The 19,905-nt window shown below is 35.6% G+C and overlaps 1 protein-coding gene across 1 annotated transcript in view; it reads right to left on the bottom strand.

Annotated features, from left to right (window-relative positions):
• The window catches only part of LOC118193035 (UPF0764 protein C16orf89 homolog), a 34,769-nt gene extending 22,439 nt beyond the window's left edge, over positions 1 to 12,330 (bottom strand). The window contains exons 1-3 of the mRNA XM_035364070.2: positions 12,149 to 12,330; positions 2,350 to 2,505; positions 790 to 943 (exon numbers count right to left, since the gene is read on the bottom strand). Coding sequence (XP_035219961.2) covers positions 790 to 943; positions 2,350 to 2,505; positions 12,149 to 12,329 — 491 coding nt within the window. The 5' untranslated portion in view covers position 12,330. The remainder of the gene's footprint in view (positions 1 to 789; positions 944 to 2,349; positions 2,506 to 12,148) is intronic.
• Positions 12,331 to 19,905: the final 7,575 nt, after the last annotated feature.

Genomic DNA, 19,905 nt, shown 5'->3' with positions numbered 1-19,905 from the left:
TGCAAAAGCTAGACACATTTTAAATAAAAGATTTCTAGAAAGAATTTTAATAAATGTGTAAATCACAGACATCGGCGTATCAAATGCAGAAGGGACTACATTGTAGGTGATGAAGACCAGATTTCAAATTAGGTTAAGTTTTTAAAATTAGATCGGTTTTGACTGGTTTTTTTTTTTTTTTTTTTTTTTTTTTTTGATCAGCTTAAGGAGCATTATATTGCAAAAGATGGATAAATTTTATTGCGTTGCAAGTGTTTAATAACTGGTTATTTATTTAGAGAATAATGTTAAATGTTATATTGTAGGGTTTATATTTATTTTAACTAACATTTATTTTAAGTTTAAACTATCTTTTCTGTCAAGCCTTACTTTCCCCTGGAATTGGCAATGCCAGAGTATGTAAATTTTAGTAGAACGCGCAAGGATTCAAATTGTCAGCGGAAGTAATTCTGAGTTAAATAGAAAGGAAACGAGTTCGAAGGTGTGCTTTCTTGCTTCACGAGCGTGGAGGTGGCTAGTTAGAAATTGAAGAACCACGCGTTTCGGCCTGTGTGCTTGCCTCGGCAGTTTGTTAATCTTTCAACGTAATATTCAGAAGTTTGCTGAATTTCAAGAGCACGCATTTGTAATTTCTAAAGTTGAATAAAAAGGGATTTAAACCCTTCTCAAGACTTTGTCTACTTCCCAGTTCTTAGCAGTCACCACTATTGTTGCGTGCAGGTTGGAAGCGCGCAACGTTACAATATTAAAAAAGAAATGTGGAATAAAATTTTCAAATGCTTGTCTTACCGAGATTCAGTCACCTCTTTCAGACAAAAATCTGATTCTGATTCATTAAATATCGAAGAATTACAAGGCAATGGATCCTCCTTTAGGGCAGAATTGGTAATTCTGCTTTGGTACCAAATGAGTTTTTCACTTTTCTTCAGCAGTCCACCTGTAGCTGAAAATGAAATTTGAATAAAATAATAATAATAAAAAAAAACTATCTCTTTATTTTTTTATATCAGGGCTTTTTAAAATATTAGACATTGATATTCAGTATTTATGCTGAAATTATTATATTGTATATCCTGGATGCGAAAAGTGGTTACTGATTAGTGACCCCGATTGCCATACCGTAGGGTCCGAGAAGGCATGGGTGAAATGTCCCAATCACATTATGTTTCAGCTACGAGCTACTACTGCACGTCAAAAGGGAAAATACTCAGAACCCGCACATTTCCAGGAAACCCACGTAGCTAGGATAACATTTTCACTTACTAGTAAGACTTGAACTCCAAAGAGTAATGGATTATCGCTCAGATTGGGATCACGTGATCCTCCAGAAGCAGAACTTTCGTCTGATTGGTTGATCTCTACCCGGGACAGAGCTCCAGCCGAGGCATTTTCGGTAATGTTTGAAAAAAATCCCGCGCTACATCGTTTCCGTAACTGAGCGGGACTTCGCTTCCAGCGGAACTCTTTTTTTTTTCTAGGAGTCCTCCCGTTTAAACCAATGCTACCAGAATCTCGTTTCTCATAAAAGTCCCATCTAACAGGGACTGTAGCTGGAAGTGATAACCTCTTAAATTGCCTTTCCCTTCATAGGAAGTAACGATAGACACTTTTTGTGTCTCCATAATAAAATTATCATCGCCTTTGGCTTTAATAGTACCTGCATTAAAAAAATTCTTTATGCAAGGAGCCAAGAAATTAATTAATTAATTAATTAATTAATTAAATTTTTGCCGATAGATGGCGTTGCATCTTCGTGCATGATACTACCGGAGGGTATAAAAAGCCGTTACAGTGGTTGCTTTCCTATTCTAGTAATTTCGTTCTCCTGATGAGGAGGGGCATGTAGCTGCCTTCGAAATTGATTGAGTGTTTTAATAAATGTACACGAAATACAAGGTTGTTATTGCGATTTTGATTGTCACATTGGCGTGTTTCTCTTTCTAGAAAATAAGATGTTCAATGTAACAAACACATCGCTTTTCATGGGCTATACCTACTATTATGCTGAAGAAATGTCTAAGTGAATTTACTTCGGAATGGACACTTACTTCAAGACAGAAGTTCAGAACTCTTTTATTTAATATGCTACTGAAAAAAAAATATTTAAGTAGCAGTATTCTAAGAGGATTATTTAATTTATTTAAGAATATTATCAATTTATTTAAAGGTCCATATTCTTTAAGAGTTAGGTTCGTAGGACTTATTATACAAAGTTACGGCTTAAATTTTTCTCTATAGCGAATAAAGTTTAAATTTTAAGTACTTGAATTTTAACTACAGAAATGAGCCTAATTTAAAATTCGTTTTCGAGAATCGACAGCATATGTATGTATGTTGCTTTATACTTACTAAAATAATAATGAGGATCATTCAGTCGTACATGATTAACGGCTCTATCAGCAACATCCTCGGCTTTCTTTTGTAACAGCTCTACTTCAGAACGAAAGTATTCACCTTGGATCCGAAAAATTTCAGGACTGAAGTCTAGAAAAGCTCGAAGTTGCTCTGGAAAAATAAATCAATAAAATAAAAATTTAAAAAATACAACAACTATATATAAATATGTATACAAAAATATTGTATTTTATTTCTATTTATATACATGCGGTGTGTCGTGGTTAGGGGAGTAGTTGGGTGCATCCAGATGACTCGGGTTTGCATAACAAAGCAAAGTTGGAAATGCTTTTCTTTTGCGGCAAATAACGTTTGGCCATGCTTCTTTGCAGGGAAGCATCATTTCAGACATCAGCGCAAAGGTAATAAGACATATTCATGTTGAACAAACAGAAAGCTGTTACAGAAAGCTTAAACTGTATCCCGAAACAAATCTGTGGTATATTCGGAACAACAAAATTAATGAAGAATTGAGTATTCCTCAGCTATGTACTATCTGTCATCAACTTGCTCACAACTTTCATAAATTTCTCAGAGAAAATAGCCATTCCGTTTTTCCAATTTATAATTATGCTTACTGCTGGCCAGATAATGGCAAACGGCTAGTGGCCATAGTAAGCAATATTATGCTACTTTCTCGCAAATGACATTATGTTTCTGTATTTTGTATTTATTATTCTATATTTTGTATATCAGTGCATCCTAATATATATCTTCTGTATTAAGATTGCCTATAATTATCTCACTTATTCTATGTACTTGTGTGTCATGTAGTAAGACCATTTTGACTCTGTGAATGCCTTGCAGAGCCATTAGGTTAATTTGAAGCAAGAAACGGGAAAAATATATAGTGTCCTTGGTGGGACTCCAACCCTGGGCCTCTCGACTACGTGTCGAGTATGCTTCCAATTAAACCATGGAGGCATGCGGAAAGGAGGAAGAAAATACCTCATATACTTCCCTCTTAAAGGTTTTTATAAATAACGCCACTTCTGCCATTTTCATATTTTTAGGAAAGTGCTGGTATTTCCAGCAAGCTGAAATAACCGCGAAGAGTAATTTGGGGAATTTCCGGTGTATCTCTCTAATGATGATATTATCAATACCATCCGGGCATGGAGCTTTTTTCGGTGCCAGAGTACGTATGATGCCATTCAATTCAGTTCCTGGTTGTGAAGAATTGTCTTCCACTACCTTTTAGTTTTGACGCCATTTCTAGAGTCATTTAGGTTATTTTGAAGCAGGAGACGTGAAAAATGTGCAGTGCTCTTGCCAAGACTCGAACCCAGGACCTTTCCAATACGCGTTGAGTATGCTTCCTGCTACACCACGAATGGAAAGGAGGAAGAAATTACCTTACAGCCTCATGTGAATTCTATTCCATAACTTTTAGACTGTGATATCTCACCGTCTCTGAGTTCTTATTTATATCCGTCGCTAACTCGTTCCCCCCCTTTTTACATCCTATGTTGCGTTCATATCCTTCATTTTCGTTACTTATTGATAAGACTTCTTTATTACAAATTCATTTCAGACCATTTTACAATTCGAAATTCAAATCAGTTTCGACGCAAGTTGCACTCAGTTTTGGTACTCCTATGTTTTTACCATTCTTCCTGAGGTATCGGGTATTAAAATGGGTGATTCGCAGAGTTAACTGATATGAATTTGCTAAACGGGGCCACTTGGATGCTACAATTGGCCAACAGTGGTTTGGATATGATGGTTCAGTGAACTGGCGTACTTAATCTTCCAAAATGACAGCACCCCATGTATATATAACAAAAAGTCAACTGTGCTATGTATCTCAGCTAAATGTATGATATATCAGTATTATGTATATATCAGTATCGCGTATAGTGTATATAATATATCAGTATAATGTATATAGCAGTATAGTATATAATCAGTATAGTGTATAATGTACTAGTATAGTGTATAATGTATCAGTATAGTGTGTATAATGTATGCATAATTTACATGTCATAAGTTCTGGTGTAAGACGTAAGACATACGAACCAATGCAACACGATATTGCCTTTGGATCACATGTAAATCTTGATATAATTTCCTATATCTGAAATATTCCCCTGCACATAATCAAATTAATGTTAAGTAATATGCATATTTTAAATGTATTTGTCTTTGTATATGTATGATTATGTACTAAGTACCTTATTTGTAATATGCCATCATACGTAATATGTGCCTCAATTGTAACATGCTGTATGAACCAAACTATTATTGTATGGCAATGTACTATCTGCCAAGTCCCTTGTATGGCACTGTATTTTAAATCGGCGACTGGTGTCAGGGGTCCTCACCCTTCCCCATAACATCTTGCGATGCTCTAGACAAGGGGGACGCGGCTTTATACCAATTAATCGCTATGGTAGAGGGGTGGTGCTCGCGTCCTCCGTCACTTGTCACTTATATGACAGCACCGAGGAACTGGTTGCATGCATTGCAGTAGCTGTTGGCGGAAGTCCGGGACATGCTTGGGATCTCATAATTTAATAATGTAATGGCAAGCAAAGTAGTCTAAATCTTCCAGAATATTTCGACTGCTTTGCTTGCCATTACATTATTGAAACACTACATACGCTTTCTCTTTTCTCCGCCCACTACTTTCGATATAAAACATTTATCGCTTCTTCCAGTTTAGCAATTTTTTTTCTTTTTACTTTTGGTTTCTGAAGAAGAGGAACTTGTATTTGATCGTTCTCGAAGTCGTCAGGATTTTGTTAAAAATCTAAGCGAACGTAAGATTGCTTTTCGCCTAAATTAAAATTTTGCATTGCATGTTTCTCTTCCAATTTAATATTCGTCTGTTTCTTGTTTTGCAAAATTTACTTTTTCTTAAAAAATTGCGGTGCAGTTTAAGAATGAATAGCCAACTGTATACGAAATATGAGAAATTAGCATTTCACTTTCGTTTCTTTTATTTTTAGATCTAACTGAAACGAATTAATGCATCAGCAAAAAATAAATAAAAAATATCTCATATCCTTCTGAGATAAACAATAATAAGTACATATATATTAAAGAAGCTTGCACTCCTCCGGATGTATATGAAAGAATTCTAATTTAAACGAAAATACTTTAAAGTTTTCATAAAACCCATTAAGCAATAAAGGATATATTCGGAGTTTGTTCAGAGATCTGAAGAGTTTTAATTTATCCTGAGTAAGCAAAGCATAATCTTTGTACTGGAGTTGTAAACAAAATCATTTATTGATGCTCTCGAAAACCTCCTTTTACCTTAAATCCCTATTGCTTCAGCTAAACCCATCTTTGATTGCTCTGGGAATTCAATGAATGCAAAAGGATTTGTATACAAAATTGAACGCGATATCCCGAGACTGAGATGATAACGCTGGTAAATACTGGATATTTATTCTTAGAAATCTACTTCTTTGGCCAAGGAGATTTTGATTTAATACAGTAAAATAAATGAAAGAACGAGTTAAATATTTTAAATGTAAATGTAAAAGATTTTTTTCGCCTCAGCTCTCGATTCTAAATTTTCCTTTCGCATATTTCTTTTTTCAAAATTTGCATTTATTTATCTAAAAGAAATTTTATAATAATTTTTTTTTTCAGTTTTTAATTCCTTGTACCAAGTAAATCAAGTATTGTAATCACGAAAAATTTCGGGTGTCATATTTCAAAGAAAATATAAATTTTGGGCCTCTCACGAATCCACATGACAGATGTTTTTGCTTGACATCTGTAAATACGAACATTTAAAAAAGGATTATTTTTTACTAAACATAAAGGACTATTTTTTTCTAAACGGATTGTAAAATGGATTACAAATGGATTCAGAAGTGATTTTTTCGTGACATGTCTATCGCATGTATATTGCATGACTCAAAAAACGAGTAATCGTAGAACTTTAAATTTTGTACATGGGAGTGCTATAATATGTAGTTGTGCATCGCTCTTTTTCATTGTTATCAACCCCACCAAATGTACACATATATTTTATTAATTAATTAATTAATTTTTTTTATTCTTATATGTTGGTAAATCGTGCATTTTTTGCTTTAAAAGTGATTGAATTATGTTAGTCTTTTGTTCCAGTTAAGGTTTTTATGCCTTTAATTAATATGCAAGGAACAGTTGTAGAATTATCAACAATTTAAAAGTGACGCTAGGTTTAACAAGGCTGCCATTTGCTTACATTTGAAACTCTTAGTAGGATCGACAATCAAGTCAGTTTGTGCACCAACTTCAGTGTCTTTTTGCACAGTGGGAGAGAAAGTTAACTTTCATTTTTGTGCGCAGAAATTTTATCTTTTTGCCCACTAGCTAAAATACTTGTTTTTGCGCAGAAAACTCTAATTTTAGTTGTAAAAAATTTTTTTTTAAACTGTTTTTAACTGTATTTGGTGTTTTAGATTTTTATGCGTTTTACAATTTTTAATGTAGGTGTTTTTTCAGTTTTTATGTATTTTCGATTTGCCGAGAATTGAATTAATTGAATGCGATTTATATCTCTAATGAAATTCAAAGAGATACGTTTAAATCAAATGCAGCTAAAAGTGTATTTAATTTAATAGGCCGTACAAGGAAATCATCTGGTGTTAACGTAAGATATTTAATTAGAAATAATAATGCGTTTCGTAGTAAATGAATATTAAAACATATTGTAGACATTAACCTATGAAATAGGTTTTCCTTCTGTCTGTCGAAGAATCTAATATAAAATATTTTGATATGTTTTCTATCAATATGTTTAAATAATCTAGGATACGGCAAAGGTGTATTTTAAATTCATTGTCAAACCGCAACACGTTGCTTTTTTGCTGTACTATTGTTGACGGGTATTTGGAGTCTGCTATGGCGTAAATTGCTGACAGGCAATATGAGGTAGTATTACATTAGGAGATATTGTTGGAACTGATAGTTCCTTGATAGAAATTACTCTAAGAGTGCATCTGGCCTTAGAGTAATTTATTTACCCTCTGGCCTCTAAGGGTGCCGGGCTACCATATCGCTGTCATACAATAAGGTAGCACAAGGAAGCTACTTATTTCGTTTATCGAATTTTGAGCCATCTGTATTCGCAGCTAGTACATAGGAATTTGGTATTTTGATTTCTTTCGCACAGATCGTAATGCTTAACAGTGAAACCTTGGGTAATGAACTTAATTCGTGTCTGAAGATAGTTCGCCATCCAAAATTTTCGTAAAATGAAATGATTTCCCGCATAGAAACTAATGTAAAATAATTCATTTTACATTAGTTTCTATGCGGTTTTATTTTACATTAGTTTCACTTTACATTAGTTTCTATATATTCATCCTTTTTCAAGTCCCAAATGATTGCTTAGAAAAGAAGACTTTGTATGTAAATTTGTAATGCAATTCATTAAATATAACACATGTACAACATTAATATGCACACGATAAACACAATACTAATAATATAAAAATAGTAAAACTTAAATTAAATTTTAAAACGTCTCTACGGAGGAAAGCTGGAGGCGTAAGTGAAGTTCGAATTCCGGCGAACGAGATAGCTTCGCGTTTTCCTTGTGTTCCCCATGTGTAACGTGTATACGAACCATTTACCCTTAGAAAGTCCTCCACAAAGGCATCCCTCCGCTTAGGCAGATAGTGCTCTTCCTTAAAAAATATGCTGTTGTCTTTTCGTTTATTCTTTTTCTTCTCTCTTTCTCTTAACACCACTGCCAAATTTGAGAATGGCTGAACCTTTGTTCTATTAAAAAATTGCCTATTGTGATTTATTTCTTTCTATATTTTAAAATGTTCATTAATCAAGACGTAGCAATTTCATTGCAAATATTTATGCTTTGGCTTACTACTGTTTTATCAGAATAATGTTTTATGAATCTTTACACCTCACCCCATTTAGCACAAATTTCACAGATCAAATAATTATGAACATCTTATCTTCCGTCTTCTTCTTCTTAAGATATTTTCTCCTCTCCATTAGCTGCATTATGGAGTATCATTTGCTGCCTGCTTATTTGTTCGTATCATTAGATATCGCTCACTATCCAAGATATTTTTCGTTTGCAAAATTTAGTTGGGAACCGATCTGTTCGGGACCCAAAGCGTCTGTGAACCAAGATTCCACTTGTGGCTGAATGATGGAGGTACAATGTTTCTGAATCCTGATACTTGACGGGAAAGTGTATCATGGAATCTTATTTCTTCCTGCAGTTAAAATAAACTTAGCCTTTATCCGCTGTTGCGGTTAAATGAAGGGGTGGAATACTTAACAACCCAAAAAGAGATTTCGATGCTCCGTATGTTTATTGTTTTACATTTAGAAGAAAAAGACATTAGATGAAGCGGGATTTACGTTTCTTTTACAACGATTTCCATGTTAACGATCTGTAAGTAACTATTATTTCAATCATTGCTTTGAAGAATATATGTTGAAAGTGGGCACTAAGTCCCAAGCGTTAGCCTTGCAATGTAATCAGAGATCTGGAGACGTTTATTGCTTTATCTCTTCTACGCTGACTTCCAAAAGCTGGGCATACGATGGTAAAATCAACAAAAATGGGAAAGTAAAACTTTGATTAACACCAAGTTAGAAATGAAGGTAGGAAATGTGGAAATGTGTTTGTGCATGAAAGATAACAAGCATCATATACAATGATGAAAACAATATTTAATTTGCGTAAGTTATGTGGTGACGTCACGTATGGACCATTAACAAATTTATGCTAAAAGCTTAAAAAGAAAACTTAATATGTGTCCGCAACGGAACAGCAGCTGCCCATGCTTTCAACCAGCTGATAAACCACCTCAAATGCTAAAAATGGCCGTTCTTCCGTTACAGCAATTTCCAACAGAACAGCAACTGCCCATGCTTTCAACCAGCTGATAAACCACCTCAAATGCTAAAAATGGCCGTTCTTCCGTTACAGCAATTTCCAACAGAACAGCAACTGCCCATGCTTTCAACCAGCTGATGAATCACCTTAAATGCTAAAAATTGCCATTCTTCCGTTACGACAATTTTCAACTGTCTAAACTCTTATAGGATGTAAAGAGGTAAATGTGGAAAGTCAGCACGATTGAGGATGGCAAAAAGATTTTCAATGAGATTAAGGTCGGGGAAAAACGGCGGCAATTTCGTATGATGAATGTCTTCACTCTATAGGTACTTGCTAACGATGTTGGCTCGACGAGAATGGGCATTGTCATCCATAAGGAGCAAATTAGGACCATATGCTGCCTCGTAGTTTCATAAAATCGGGTGTAAGACCTCATCCCGACACCACGAAGCTGTCGCAGAACTGTCTTTAGAGGTGGGCAGCTGGTGAAAAATCCCTTTAAAAGTTTATTCCATATCATGATACTTTACTTCTAAATGCGTGATGTTCGACGACATTCTGTGTCTAATTCCGTGTGCCTCATTCTATCCAGACCCTTTCTTAACAACTCTTTCCATAGCAAATCTGGATTCATCCATAAAGGAACGTAGCGCTAATCTGAGAAGTTTGACGACACCACTTTAACCTTATCTCTCTGGACTGGACGGTTAGTGGAAACCAACTACGCGGGTATACATTCCCCTAATGTGAAGCCTTTGGCACGCAATACTGGCAAATATTATCATAGCAAGTGACGCTGTAACTATGGATGTAACAGTTATGGAAGTCCCTTTACTATTTCGCTTGCAATTTTAACCATCTAGCGATTTCATAAGGGGTGGTAAGCTTTAGTTGACTGGACACATGTCTCCGAACAGCTGTTTGACTTACTTGGAATGGGTTCCACATTCGAGAACTTACCGAATGATTTACGCTAAGGAAAATAGATATATCTTTGATTAATTGTCCTGCTTCAATGCATCCTACAGCACAACAGCGCTATCTTCCATTAGTCTTCTGTCAGCACAGAAACACGAATATCGAAAAATTCTGAGTACTTCATATCAGCATTTAAATGACCCTCCTCAATACCTTCTGAATGCTTAGTTAGCATATATTCAGACAGTCAGTCGTGATTGGCTGTAACATACAATATTTACATATTGCCATCTGCATCCGTAGCAATTTTCAGCCGCTCAAATTCAACTACACTTTCGAAAATTGCTAACTTGCTTGACTTTTGGAAGCCAGTGTATATTCTAGATGAGGGATTCAGGTGAATTTTTGTCAATTTGAGGGCCTAAAAATTTAATTTTAATATATTTGTCCTCTACTAAAAAAACCGGCATTTCTGAATCGACTGGGAAGGCTTGTGAGACACAATAACTTTGGATTTCTCTTGCAAAAAGTCAAGGTATACTCTCCATATTCGAGAAAGTTTCGAGAGTTTCATATATGCGTCCGGCATATTTCTGACTGGATGTACTGACTGGATGTAAGAGGTAATGCATGAACCCGATTGAGCGGAAGCGGGATGTCTTAGGGTGCCGGATTTGAATGCGCCAAATTCCTTCCCAAATCCCCCAGGAGCTGAAAAGTGTCCTTTTAGAACATTGGCATGCAATCCCCAAGACTTGATCAACACTTTGGTAAAGTCTATGAAGTCAAGATGTGAAGTATGTTTATCTGTCCGAGGTGATCAAATACCATATTAACCGTTTGCGGCACAGTGTGTCCGGTCTGGACACGCCTAAAAATTTCCTTCTGTACGCACAGAAAAATTGAATGAAAAAGGATTTACAGGTTACTATAGGTTAACTCTGAACCTTCTTTATTTATAGTACATGGCAGCTGAACACAAATCAGTTCATATATTTTAGCCATGTTTACTTTTTTAAAACCCTCATTTTTCAAATAAATCTTCCAGATTTTTTTAGGGTATAAAAGGAATTGTTTGAAAAAAAATTCTGTGTTTTTTTTTTGGCTGTATGATAATCTCTTTATTCTATATTAGTTTTAAATTTTTACCTTGAAATCTTGCTTAAAATCAAACGGCGAACCCTAGGTGTGCCCAGACCGGGCTCACCGATAATCTGGGACAACTGAGAGTCTGTATTCTTTGTTTCGCCGCATCTCATCGGTCAGTTCATTGACAACAATGCTCGTTTCAGCACTCTTTTCGAAGCTCTATTCAATCAGTGTGCCATTTTGGGTACACCCACAGAATTAAAACGATAAGTGCTATCTTCACAAAATTTTACTTGTGTACTCCTCTAGGACTAATTACACTGCCTACCTTTTTTTTTAACCAAAACTCCGACTTTAAAAGGTAGCGTGCCGGAAAGGGTTAATAATGTTTCATGAAGTATGAGTTACTTTTTATTTCTGCCTTTATCCTTTAATTTTGATTGCCAATGTACAAATGTAAAGTTCTCATTAAATATAATTTTAAGCAGATACCTGCATTTCATAGAAACATATGTACAAATCCCTGGTGAGATTTTTATTTCCTCAGACTTAACTTTCAATTTTGATAGAAATTTTCCAAAGAAAATGTTCTCGTGCATTCATATATCATCAGCAAAAGTAATATTGCAACTTTATCATAGGAATACAATATCTTTACTGAGTGCTCTTTTCATAATTTATATGGAGGAAAAAATATATTTTAATAAAGATATAAATCATATTCTTGTTACATTTAAATAAATTTAACAATTATTTTCCTGATTCACAATCGGGTTATTTAACAAAATCTATTTAAAAAACACATAAACATATGGCTTTAAAATAGTATTTATAAAAGAAAGCGAAGTAAGTTATGATTTTTTAGTGTTAAAAACATTTAATTAGCGTTATGCATTTTTAAATTTAAATTATTTTTTATAAACTTACCCTCAATAAGCCTGCAGCCAAATGCTCCATCTAAATTTATTTCTGAGACGTGATCTTCCATGTACTGTAAACCGCGAAACAGTGCATTCATCACATCACCTAATAAATCTTTTTCTTCACTAACTGCTAACACCGAATAGAATAGAAACAGAATTAACGCCAGCACTCTTCTAGGAGACATGATTCGCAATGCATTTAATACGAATGTTACTTAATAACGATTCAGTGTCAGAATCGAAAAAAACATCGCCTTGACGATGATTGGCTGAAAAAGTAACAGTATCAAATGAGACACGCGCAGTTCGAAATTCAAATGAAAATGTTTTCGCTATAGCTATGGAGAGCTTAGCATTTCCGTTCATAACGGGATCTTATTTGAATAACTTGTCTAAATGTGAAAGGAATTTTCGAAATAAAAACAGAGTACGAAATTTCTAATTTCTGGTTAATTTGCAATCAGGCTATTTAAAAGACATTTTTAACGGAAAAGTAGTGATTTTTGTTTAATTTTTTAAATTAAAATGCCTGAGTATAATCTTTTAACTCTTGTTTAGTTTGATAGATCTCCAATTATCTGGAATGCTGATTGTTTTTAAGGCAAGCAAATTAAGTTTCATTTTAATTTATCTAGATTATTTTAGAATTTTGAGCCCAAGGGAGTAATTTGCCCAGAAGGGCTATAAATTTCGTTTTGGCATTCTGCGTTGGTTCATTATTAACGGCGTTTCACTTTTCAAATTGTTGCCACCAAATATTAGAGCACTGCATTATATTTAAAGATATTGAATAATGGAGAATCTGCATGAATGTATGTATGTTTCTTGCCCTGTTATAAAACAACGGGATCTAGAAACATCAAATTCTGAATAACGTAGTTCTCCACTCGAATTTGGGCAACTGGAAGCCCAGATTTGGAATTTGATTTATTACCTATTTCATATTTTGTTAACCTTTAATGAATTTTTGATTAACACACTCAACGCGACTACTTACGCTAAGACTTACCGTAAAATTTACGCTGAGACTGAAACTTCCACAATGATGTTTTGGCATAAAAGTGCTGTCACCGCTATGCCACGATATAACTATGAACACGTTGTAAGAATTATGTTAATTTTATTAACAGTTAAATTTTAAGTTCCTTTCCTGTCAAATTCTTAATTTACTACTTCCGGCTAGAACGTAGTTTTGGAATCTTTCTGTATACTTAATGAGGAGGAGTGGTATTTAAACCGCGAAGTTACTTACAGAGTGAGAGAGAATCAAAGTTTCTGATTTGCGCGCGTCTGCCTTTTGGCTACTCTCTCTCTCAAAGCTGTTATTACGGTCGGCCGTACACAGGCCCTTGATAAGCTTCGTAGTCAAATAGAGTTAAGGGGCCGACTCGATTAGAATCTTGATAGCTTCTGCTATATCTCTTTAGTTAATCTTAGTTTTAGTTTAACTTTTAGTCTCTTAAGTTCAAGCCCAAGTGTCGGCTTTGACTGTACACTCCAAGAGAGTTTTGTTAAATCTTATTGGAATAATAAAGGGTTAGTTACCCTTCCATCTTGTTGTTTCTTGTTACACGAACTTAAGCGATTATTCGCTAATTAGTTCTTAAGATTCGTCACTTTCTACAGTAACTGGAAATACAAAGTGAGAATCTGGCAACGTTACGGATACCTCTGTGCGGTGCATAGAAAAAAATTACCATTTCATTAAATGTTATAAAAGTTATTGGATTTATTACAACTCATTTTGTGACAAACGTGTACATTCATGAAATGTGCTCTTATTTTATTTTCTCAAAGTAGGTGAAAGTACAGCTACTTTGAGGAAGACATCCCAACTAAAATTTCCAGCACTTTTTACTTTCTCATGGTTGATAATTCCTCAGTTAATAAATAATTCATTTCTCAAGATTTCCTTCTGAAAGATCTAAAACACCTTTTTTTTTTTCTTCCCCTTCAAAAAAAAAAAAAAAAAAAAAAAAAAAAAGGTCAGTATGAAAACAGAAAATGCTGATTTATTTTGTTCTTTGTATTTCATGATTTTTACCATTATTACGTATTTCTCTCGCCTTCTTAGCATGCCTTCGTGGTGTAATGGCCAGCACACTCGGCGCGTATTCGAGAACTCCGAGGTTCGAGTCCCGGCGAGGTCATTGCTCAACTTTCATGTCTCCTGCTTCGAAATAACGTAATGACTATAAGGGTGTGATAACCTAATGACAGTGGCGCTCGAACTAAAAGGGTGGTAAATGATGATTCTCCACCACCAGGATATGGCGATTGGGTCCCCTAATTCCCACTCGCCCTTAAAATGGAGAGTGTATAAGGTATTTCTCCAGCCTTCTTCCCACGCCTTCGTGGTGTAGTAGTCAGCAAACTCAACGCGTATTCGAGGGGTGCGTGTTTCGAGTCCCGGCGAAGGCAGTGCTCATTTTTCACGTCTTCTGTTTCCAAAATACGTAATATCTGTACACCATGAGAAACGTTTTTAGCAGTATCTTTCCAGAAATTTTGAACTGCAACATTATGGCTACATTACGCTACAAAGTACTTCTCATGCACTGCTTTGTCAAATTTGTAACGGCAACAACGTGCTCTAAAATGATCATCTGTGTCCATGGACTTTCGGTGTCCATCGACTTCATTTCATTTTAAGAATTTACCTAATCTAAAAGAATTTAAATTTACTGCACTGTCCCCCCCCCCGAATTTACGTGCAGACTACGAATAACAGACCATAAGTATCCATGTAGATCATCGATGCCAACTATACTGTTTTTTCTAAAAACTAATTTAAATTTACTCTAAAACTAATACTTTACCCTTCTAAAAATTAATTTACATTAAAAAGATTAATCAGTGATAGCCAACCTGTAGTTAACAGAATCAATAGCCTTAACGGGTAACAGTGGTAACGGTGTCCTTCATTTTTGCTTTAATTTCAACGTCTAAATTTGCTGCACTGCTCCATACTAATGACCCATTAGCTATTGGTGTGCGGCACTGACCGCCAACCTGCAGATCATCCGTTACAAATCTGCTGTGCGAGCACCTGTAAAATTCTTTTTAATTTTAAAATATGTCAGAATTTGCTAAACTGCCCCAAACTAATGACCATTGGTTGATTCGAAGTGATTTTGATCCTGTATGTTAATTATGTCGTGCATGGGCATGCTTTGTTAGCCTAATAGCGTTAGCATTTTGCGTTGATTCATGATAAATGTCGGTTCACTTTTCTGACTGTTGCCACCAAATATTACAGCCCTGTATTATATTTAAAGAAATTAAATAATGAAGAATCTGCATAAATGTATATATGTTTCTCGCATTGTGATAAAACAACGGTACCTAGAGCCATCCAATTTTGAATGACGTAATCTTCTGCGAATATGGGCATCTGAAAGCCCAAATTTGAAATCTGTTTTATTATCTATTTCATATTTTGTATAACTTTAACGAATTTTTTATTAACAAACTCAACTATTTCGAAGAGAGCAATGGTAACAATTTAGGAAAGTAAAACATTTTTATCTCCAGCGCGCGAGACTAGGTATCGGAAGTTCTAAAGATATGTTCATTTTAAAATTATCTTGTGATATTGATGTTGAACTGAATTTTATGGTTTGAGTGTGGAGAACATGATGTTTAATAAATAAAGGTTACACAAAATATATTAGAAAAACGCCATTTGGACGTAATCTAAAATCTAAAAGCTTTCAGACTTCTTTAAATATATTTTTTAAAATGTAAATTTAAATGTCTCTTTAAATTTACGGTACTGATGCACACAAATGCCTACGCTCGACCTTAAGTGAATGCCAACCTCTAAGTTAGCAGTGACAAAAAAAAAAAGGGGGCGGACAATCAGAATGTTTAATTTTAATTAAAAATTTTTCTTAAATAATGATAAATTAATTTTGCCTAACTGATGATATAGTTCATCCCTTAGTTTTTTAATTACAAGCACAGCTTTGCACTAGTAGCAATACTTGAACATAGTTCAACTTGTAAACGAGGGAATATGTCTTTACAATGATTTTGTGCAATTTGTACTTATCCTTTTGTCCCGTAATAAAACTATAGTTTGATTACAAAAACAGTCTTAATTTTAATAACTAGTTATACATGTACAATTTTATTGCATTAATACATATTTTTAAGAACTATGAATAATTGCATGCTTTCATTAAGAATGTTTATGCTAAATAATATTTATTGCATATTTTTTATATAAGCAAAAATTTAATTACTATCTACATATAATATTGATCTGCGGGAGTTATTCTGATGAAAATTGTTTAAACTCCCTTTTTAAAAACAGAAGAATCAGTTGGAGTTTATTATAGATATACATTCTTAGACAAAAAAAAAAAAAAAAAAAAAAAAAAAAAAAAAAAAAACGACGCACCAAGAAGGGGTTATTCGAATGGGACGAAAATCGGTAGAAGTGATGTACGTGTACAGAAAAACAAATGATTACAGTTTGAGAAAAATTGGATGATTTATTGAAGTGATTGAGCTTCACAAAATGAAAAAGTCAGTAAGGCGTTTGTCCACCTCTGGCCCTTATGCAAGCAGTTTTTCGGCTTGGCATCGATTGATAGAGGTTGCGGATGTCCTCCTGAGAGATATCGTGCCAAATTCTGTCCAACTGGCGCGTTAGATCGTCAACATCCCGAGCTGGTTGGAGAGCCCTGCCCAGCGACCTTGCTGGTCAAGGTTATTTTCAGCAAGCACTAAGGCAAGCACGTGCACCACGTGCACCAGAAACCGAACCTTCGGCCCGGAGTTTCCATACAAAGTTTAGTTGAGCGGGCTCTGGAAGGGACTCATCAGTGGCGGCGCAGATCCCACAGTCCCGGCCCGGCTTTATACAATGCCTCAGCAAGGTGAAAATCTAATAACGAAGTCAAAAAAGATACGAAGTCACCTTCGCCTCGGGGCACCACTTTCTTGGCTACGGATTATTCAGAATCGGTGCCTTGCTTTACTTTGTCAGTCCCAGCCACAGGGACTATGAGGGCCAAACCCCATCGAAGAGACCCGCTTACCATCTACATATAAGCTCCACAAGAGCCGAGGGAACGGACACGACAGTACCAGTACGGTCCCTGCCAAGCCCGAACCTACCTGAGTACAATACTCGGGTTCTAGTCCTGTGAAGAGTGTTTATGTACCCCCGTGGTTGAGACTGCCTAGGTACAGATCCTAACCAGTACTTCCCAGAACGTCTCCTGAGTCAACCCCCGGCGGGAACTAAGGCAAGCAGTAGAAACATGTGCAGTGTGGGGGCTGCAATGTAAGCCCAGGGTGGCGGGACATGAAGGGTAACACAACGGGCCATAGAACTTCGCCGATGTACCGCTGTGCTGTAAGGTTGCGACGGATGACAACCAAAGGGGTCGTACTATGAAATGAAATGGCACCCCAGACCATCTCTCCTGGTTGTCGGCCTGTCTGCCGGAAGACAGTCAAGTTGGTATCACACTGCTGTCCGGGGCGTCTCTAGACTCGCTTTCGCTGGTCATCGGGGCTCAGTTCAAAGCGGGACTCCTCATTGAAGACTATTCTACTCCAGTCAGTGACATTCCAGGGCGAATGAGCCCGACACCACTGCAATCGGGCTTGACGTAGTACAGAGGTCAATGGTAGTCGGCGCAAGGGGGGCGCTGATTTCAGCCCCTTTCTGGGAGGCGTCTATGAATGGTCCTTGCGGTCACTGAAGCACTAGTTGCGCGTGCAATCGATGATAATGATACATCTGGGGCTGTGAGGGCCGCTCTGACGATTGCTCGGTCTCCACGTTCTGTCGTTTCTCTAGGACTACCGCTTCCTTCTTGACGCTATGTGCGGCCATGTTCAACCATTCCTGCCAACATCGTCTAATAGTGCATTGCTCCTGCTCAAATGACGAGCTATTCGCCGATAAGTCTAACCGGCTTATTTGAGTCCAACTATACGACCTCTTTCAAATTCTGACATCAGCGCATATCGTTCGCGCACCTGTATGCGAGGCATAGTTACTGTCTACCAGAGTACACGGAATGAAATTCTTGAAGAATTTATGACCTGGAATCGTAATTTCTCCTCCTAAATATACTGCCAGTTGCGCAGATCAGATGCGCTGTAGCGACAACCGTTCATTCATTGGCGGGCAAAATGGAAAATTTTGCACTTTCCGTCGAAACCTGTATGCATATCAATTTGTGCTCAATTTGCTTTATATCCCCTCGGTGGGTCGTGGTACGTCATTTTTTTTTTTTTTTTTTTTTTTTTTTGTCTAAGAGTGTATATGTACTGGACGCGACATTTTTGTGATGGTCCATCAGTGGCTAAATGCATGACTCCTGAACACTGTTAGTTCGACCCAGTTCCGAATCCTGGCGAATAAATTGATTCCTTAAAGGCTTTGTTATTATTCCTCTAAGCTGCTTCACGAATATGACTGTTCCTTGCCAAACAGCCGAGGCTTACTGAGTTTTAATTAAACCAACAAATCAATTAGTTCCGCAATTAAATATAAGATGTGACGTACTATCATAATTTAATAGTTTTAAGTCCAGTTATTTTAGTTTTATTAGAAAAAATTTTACTAAGAAATATATGTTATTAAATCAAATAGATTTATTTTCCCCACCACAACTTCTATATATGGAACTTGCTATGAGCGATTATTTCATGGAGTACCGAATTCAGAAATCGATACTTTTTCTAATAATTTTGAATAGTTATTAAAGTTTGCTTAAAACTAATGTTTAAACTGATTAGAAGTGAGTTTTCTCGATGAAAATTGCACAAACCGTCATTGAATACTTTACTTAATGAACTACAAAATAAATTACAGCTTCTTCAAATATAATTTTAGACTTTTGTGTTCAAAAATTATCTGTTACAAAAATTTAATTATTTTTCGCTATCAGTCTTTAACATTTATAATTCATTTCAGAGATAAACCAAATTTTAATGACTATTTTATAAAATTCTTTGTTACTCTTTTGTACGAAGGAAAGGAAATATTGTAATCGCAAAAAATTTCGGGTGTGATATTTCAATGACAATATCCACTTTGACTGCTCCCGAATCCATTTGAACGATGTTTTTGCGTGACATGTATACGTAAAGATAGAATAAAGGAATCGTTTTTTCTGAACAGCTTGTAAAATGCATTTAAAATGGATCCAGAAGATATTTTTTCCTAATGCCTGTACGTATGCACTTACTAGAGCAACTCAAAAATGCGTCGCCGTAGAACGTTGAAATTTTATATATGGGACTGCTATAATATGTAGTTGTGTACTTCACATATTGGTTGTAATCGCCCCCACCGAACACGTATACATTCAAGCATACATATATGTATGCACCTGGAAAGCTGACCCGGAAAGCTGAGCTCAATTTTTTATTCTTATTTGTTGCTAAAATGTGGAGTTTTTGCTTTAAAAGTCATTGAATTATGTTGTTCTTATGTTCCAGTTAAGCGTTTTATGTTTTTAGTTAATCCGCATGCAACAGCTGTAGAATTATCAACAATTTAAAAGTGGTGCTAATTCTAAAGAGACCGTCATTTATTTGCATTTATTTGTTTACTTAAAACAATGAATTAATTGTTACACCAACTTCAGTGTTTTTTTGCATAGTATAACCAAAAGTTGACTTTCATTGTTGTGCACCTAAAAATATATCTTTCTGCCCGCTGGCCGAATTGCTTGTTCTTGCGTAGAAACTAACTTTAATTCTAAAAACTGCTTTTTTTTAAACTTCTTT

The sequence above is a fragment of the Stegodyphus dumicola genome, chromosome 10 (genome assembly GCF_044657685.1).
Source record: "Stegodyphus dumicola isolate Sdum_Otavi_A_Nest chromosome 10, ASM4465768v1".
In the NCBI taxonomy this organism is placed as follows: Eukaryota; Metazoa; Arthropoda; class Arachnida; order Araneae; family Eresidae; genus Stegodyphus; species Stegodyphus dumicola.
Note: the sequence above shows the minus strand (reverse complement) of the source record. Positions and strands in the feature narration are given on the sequence as shown.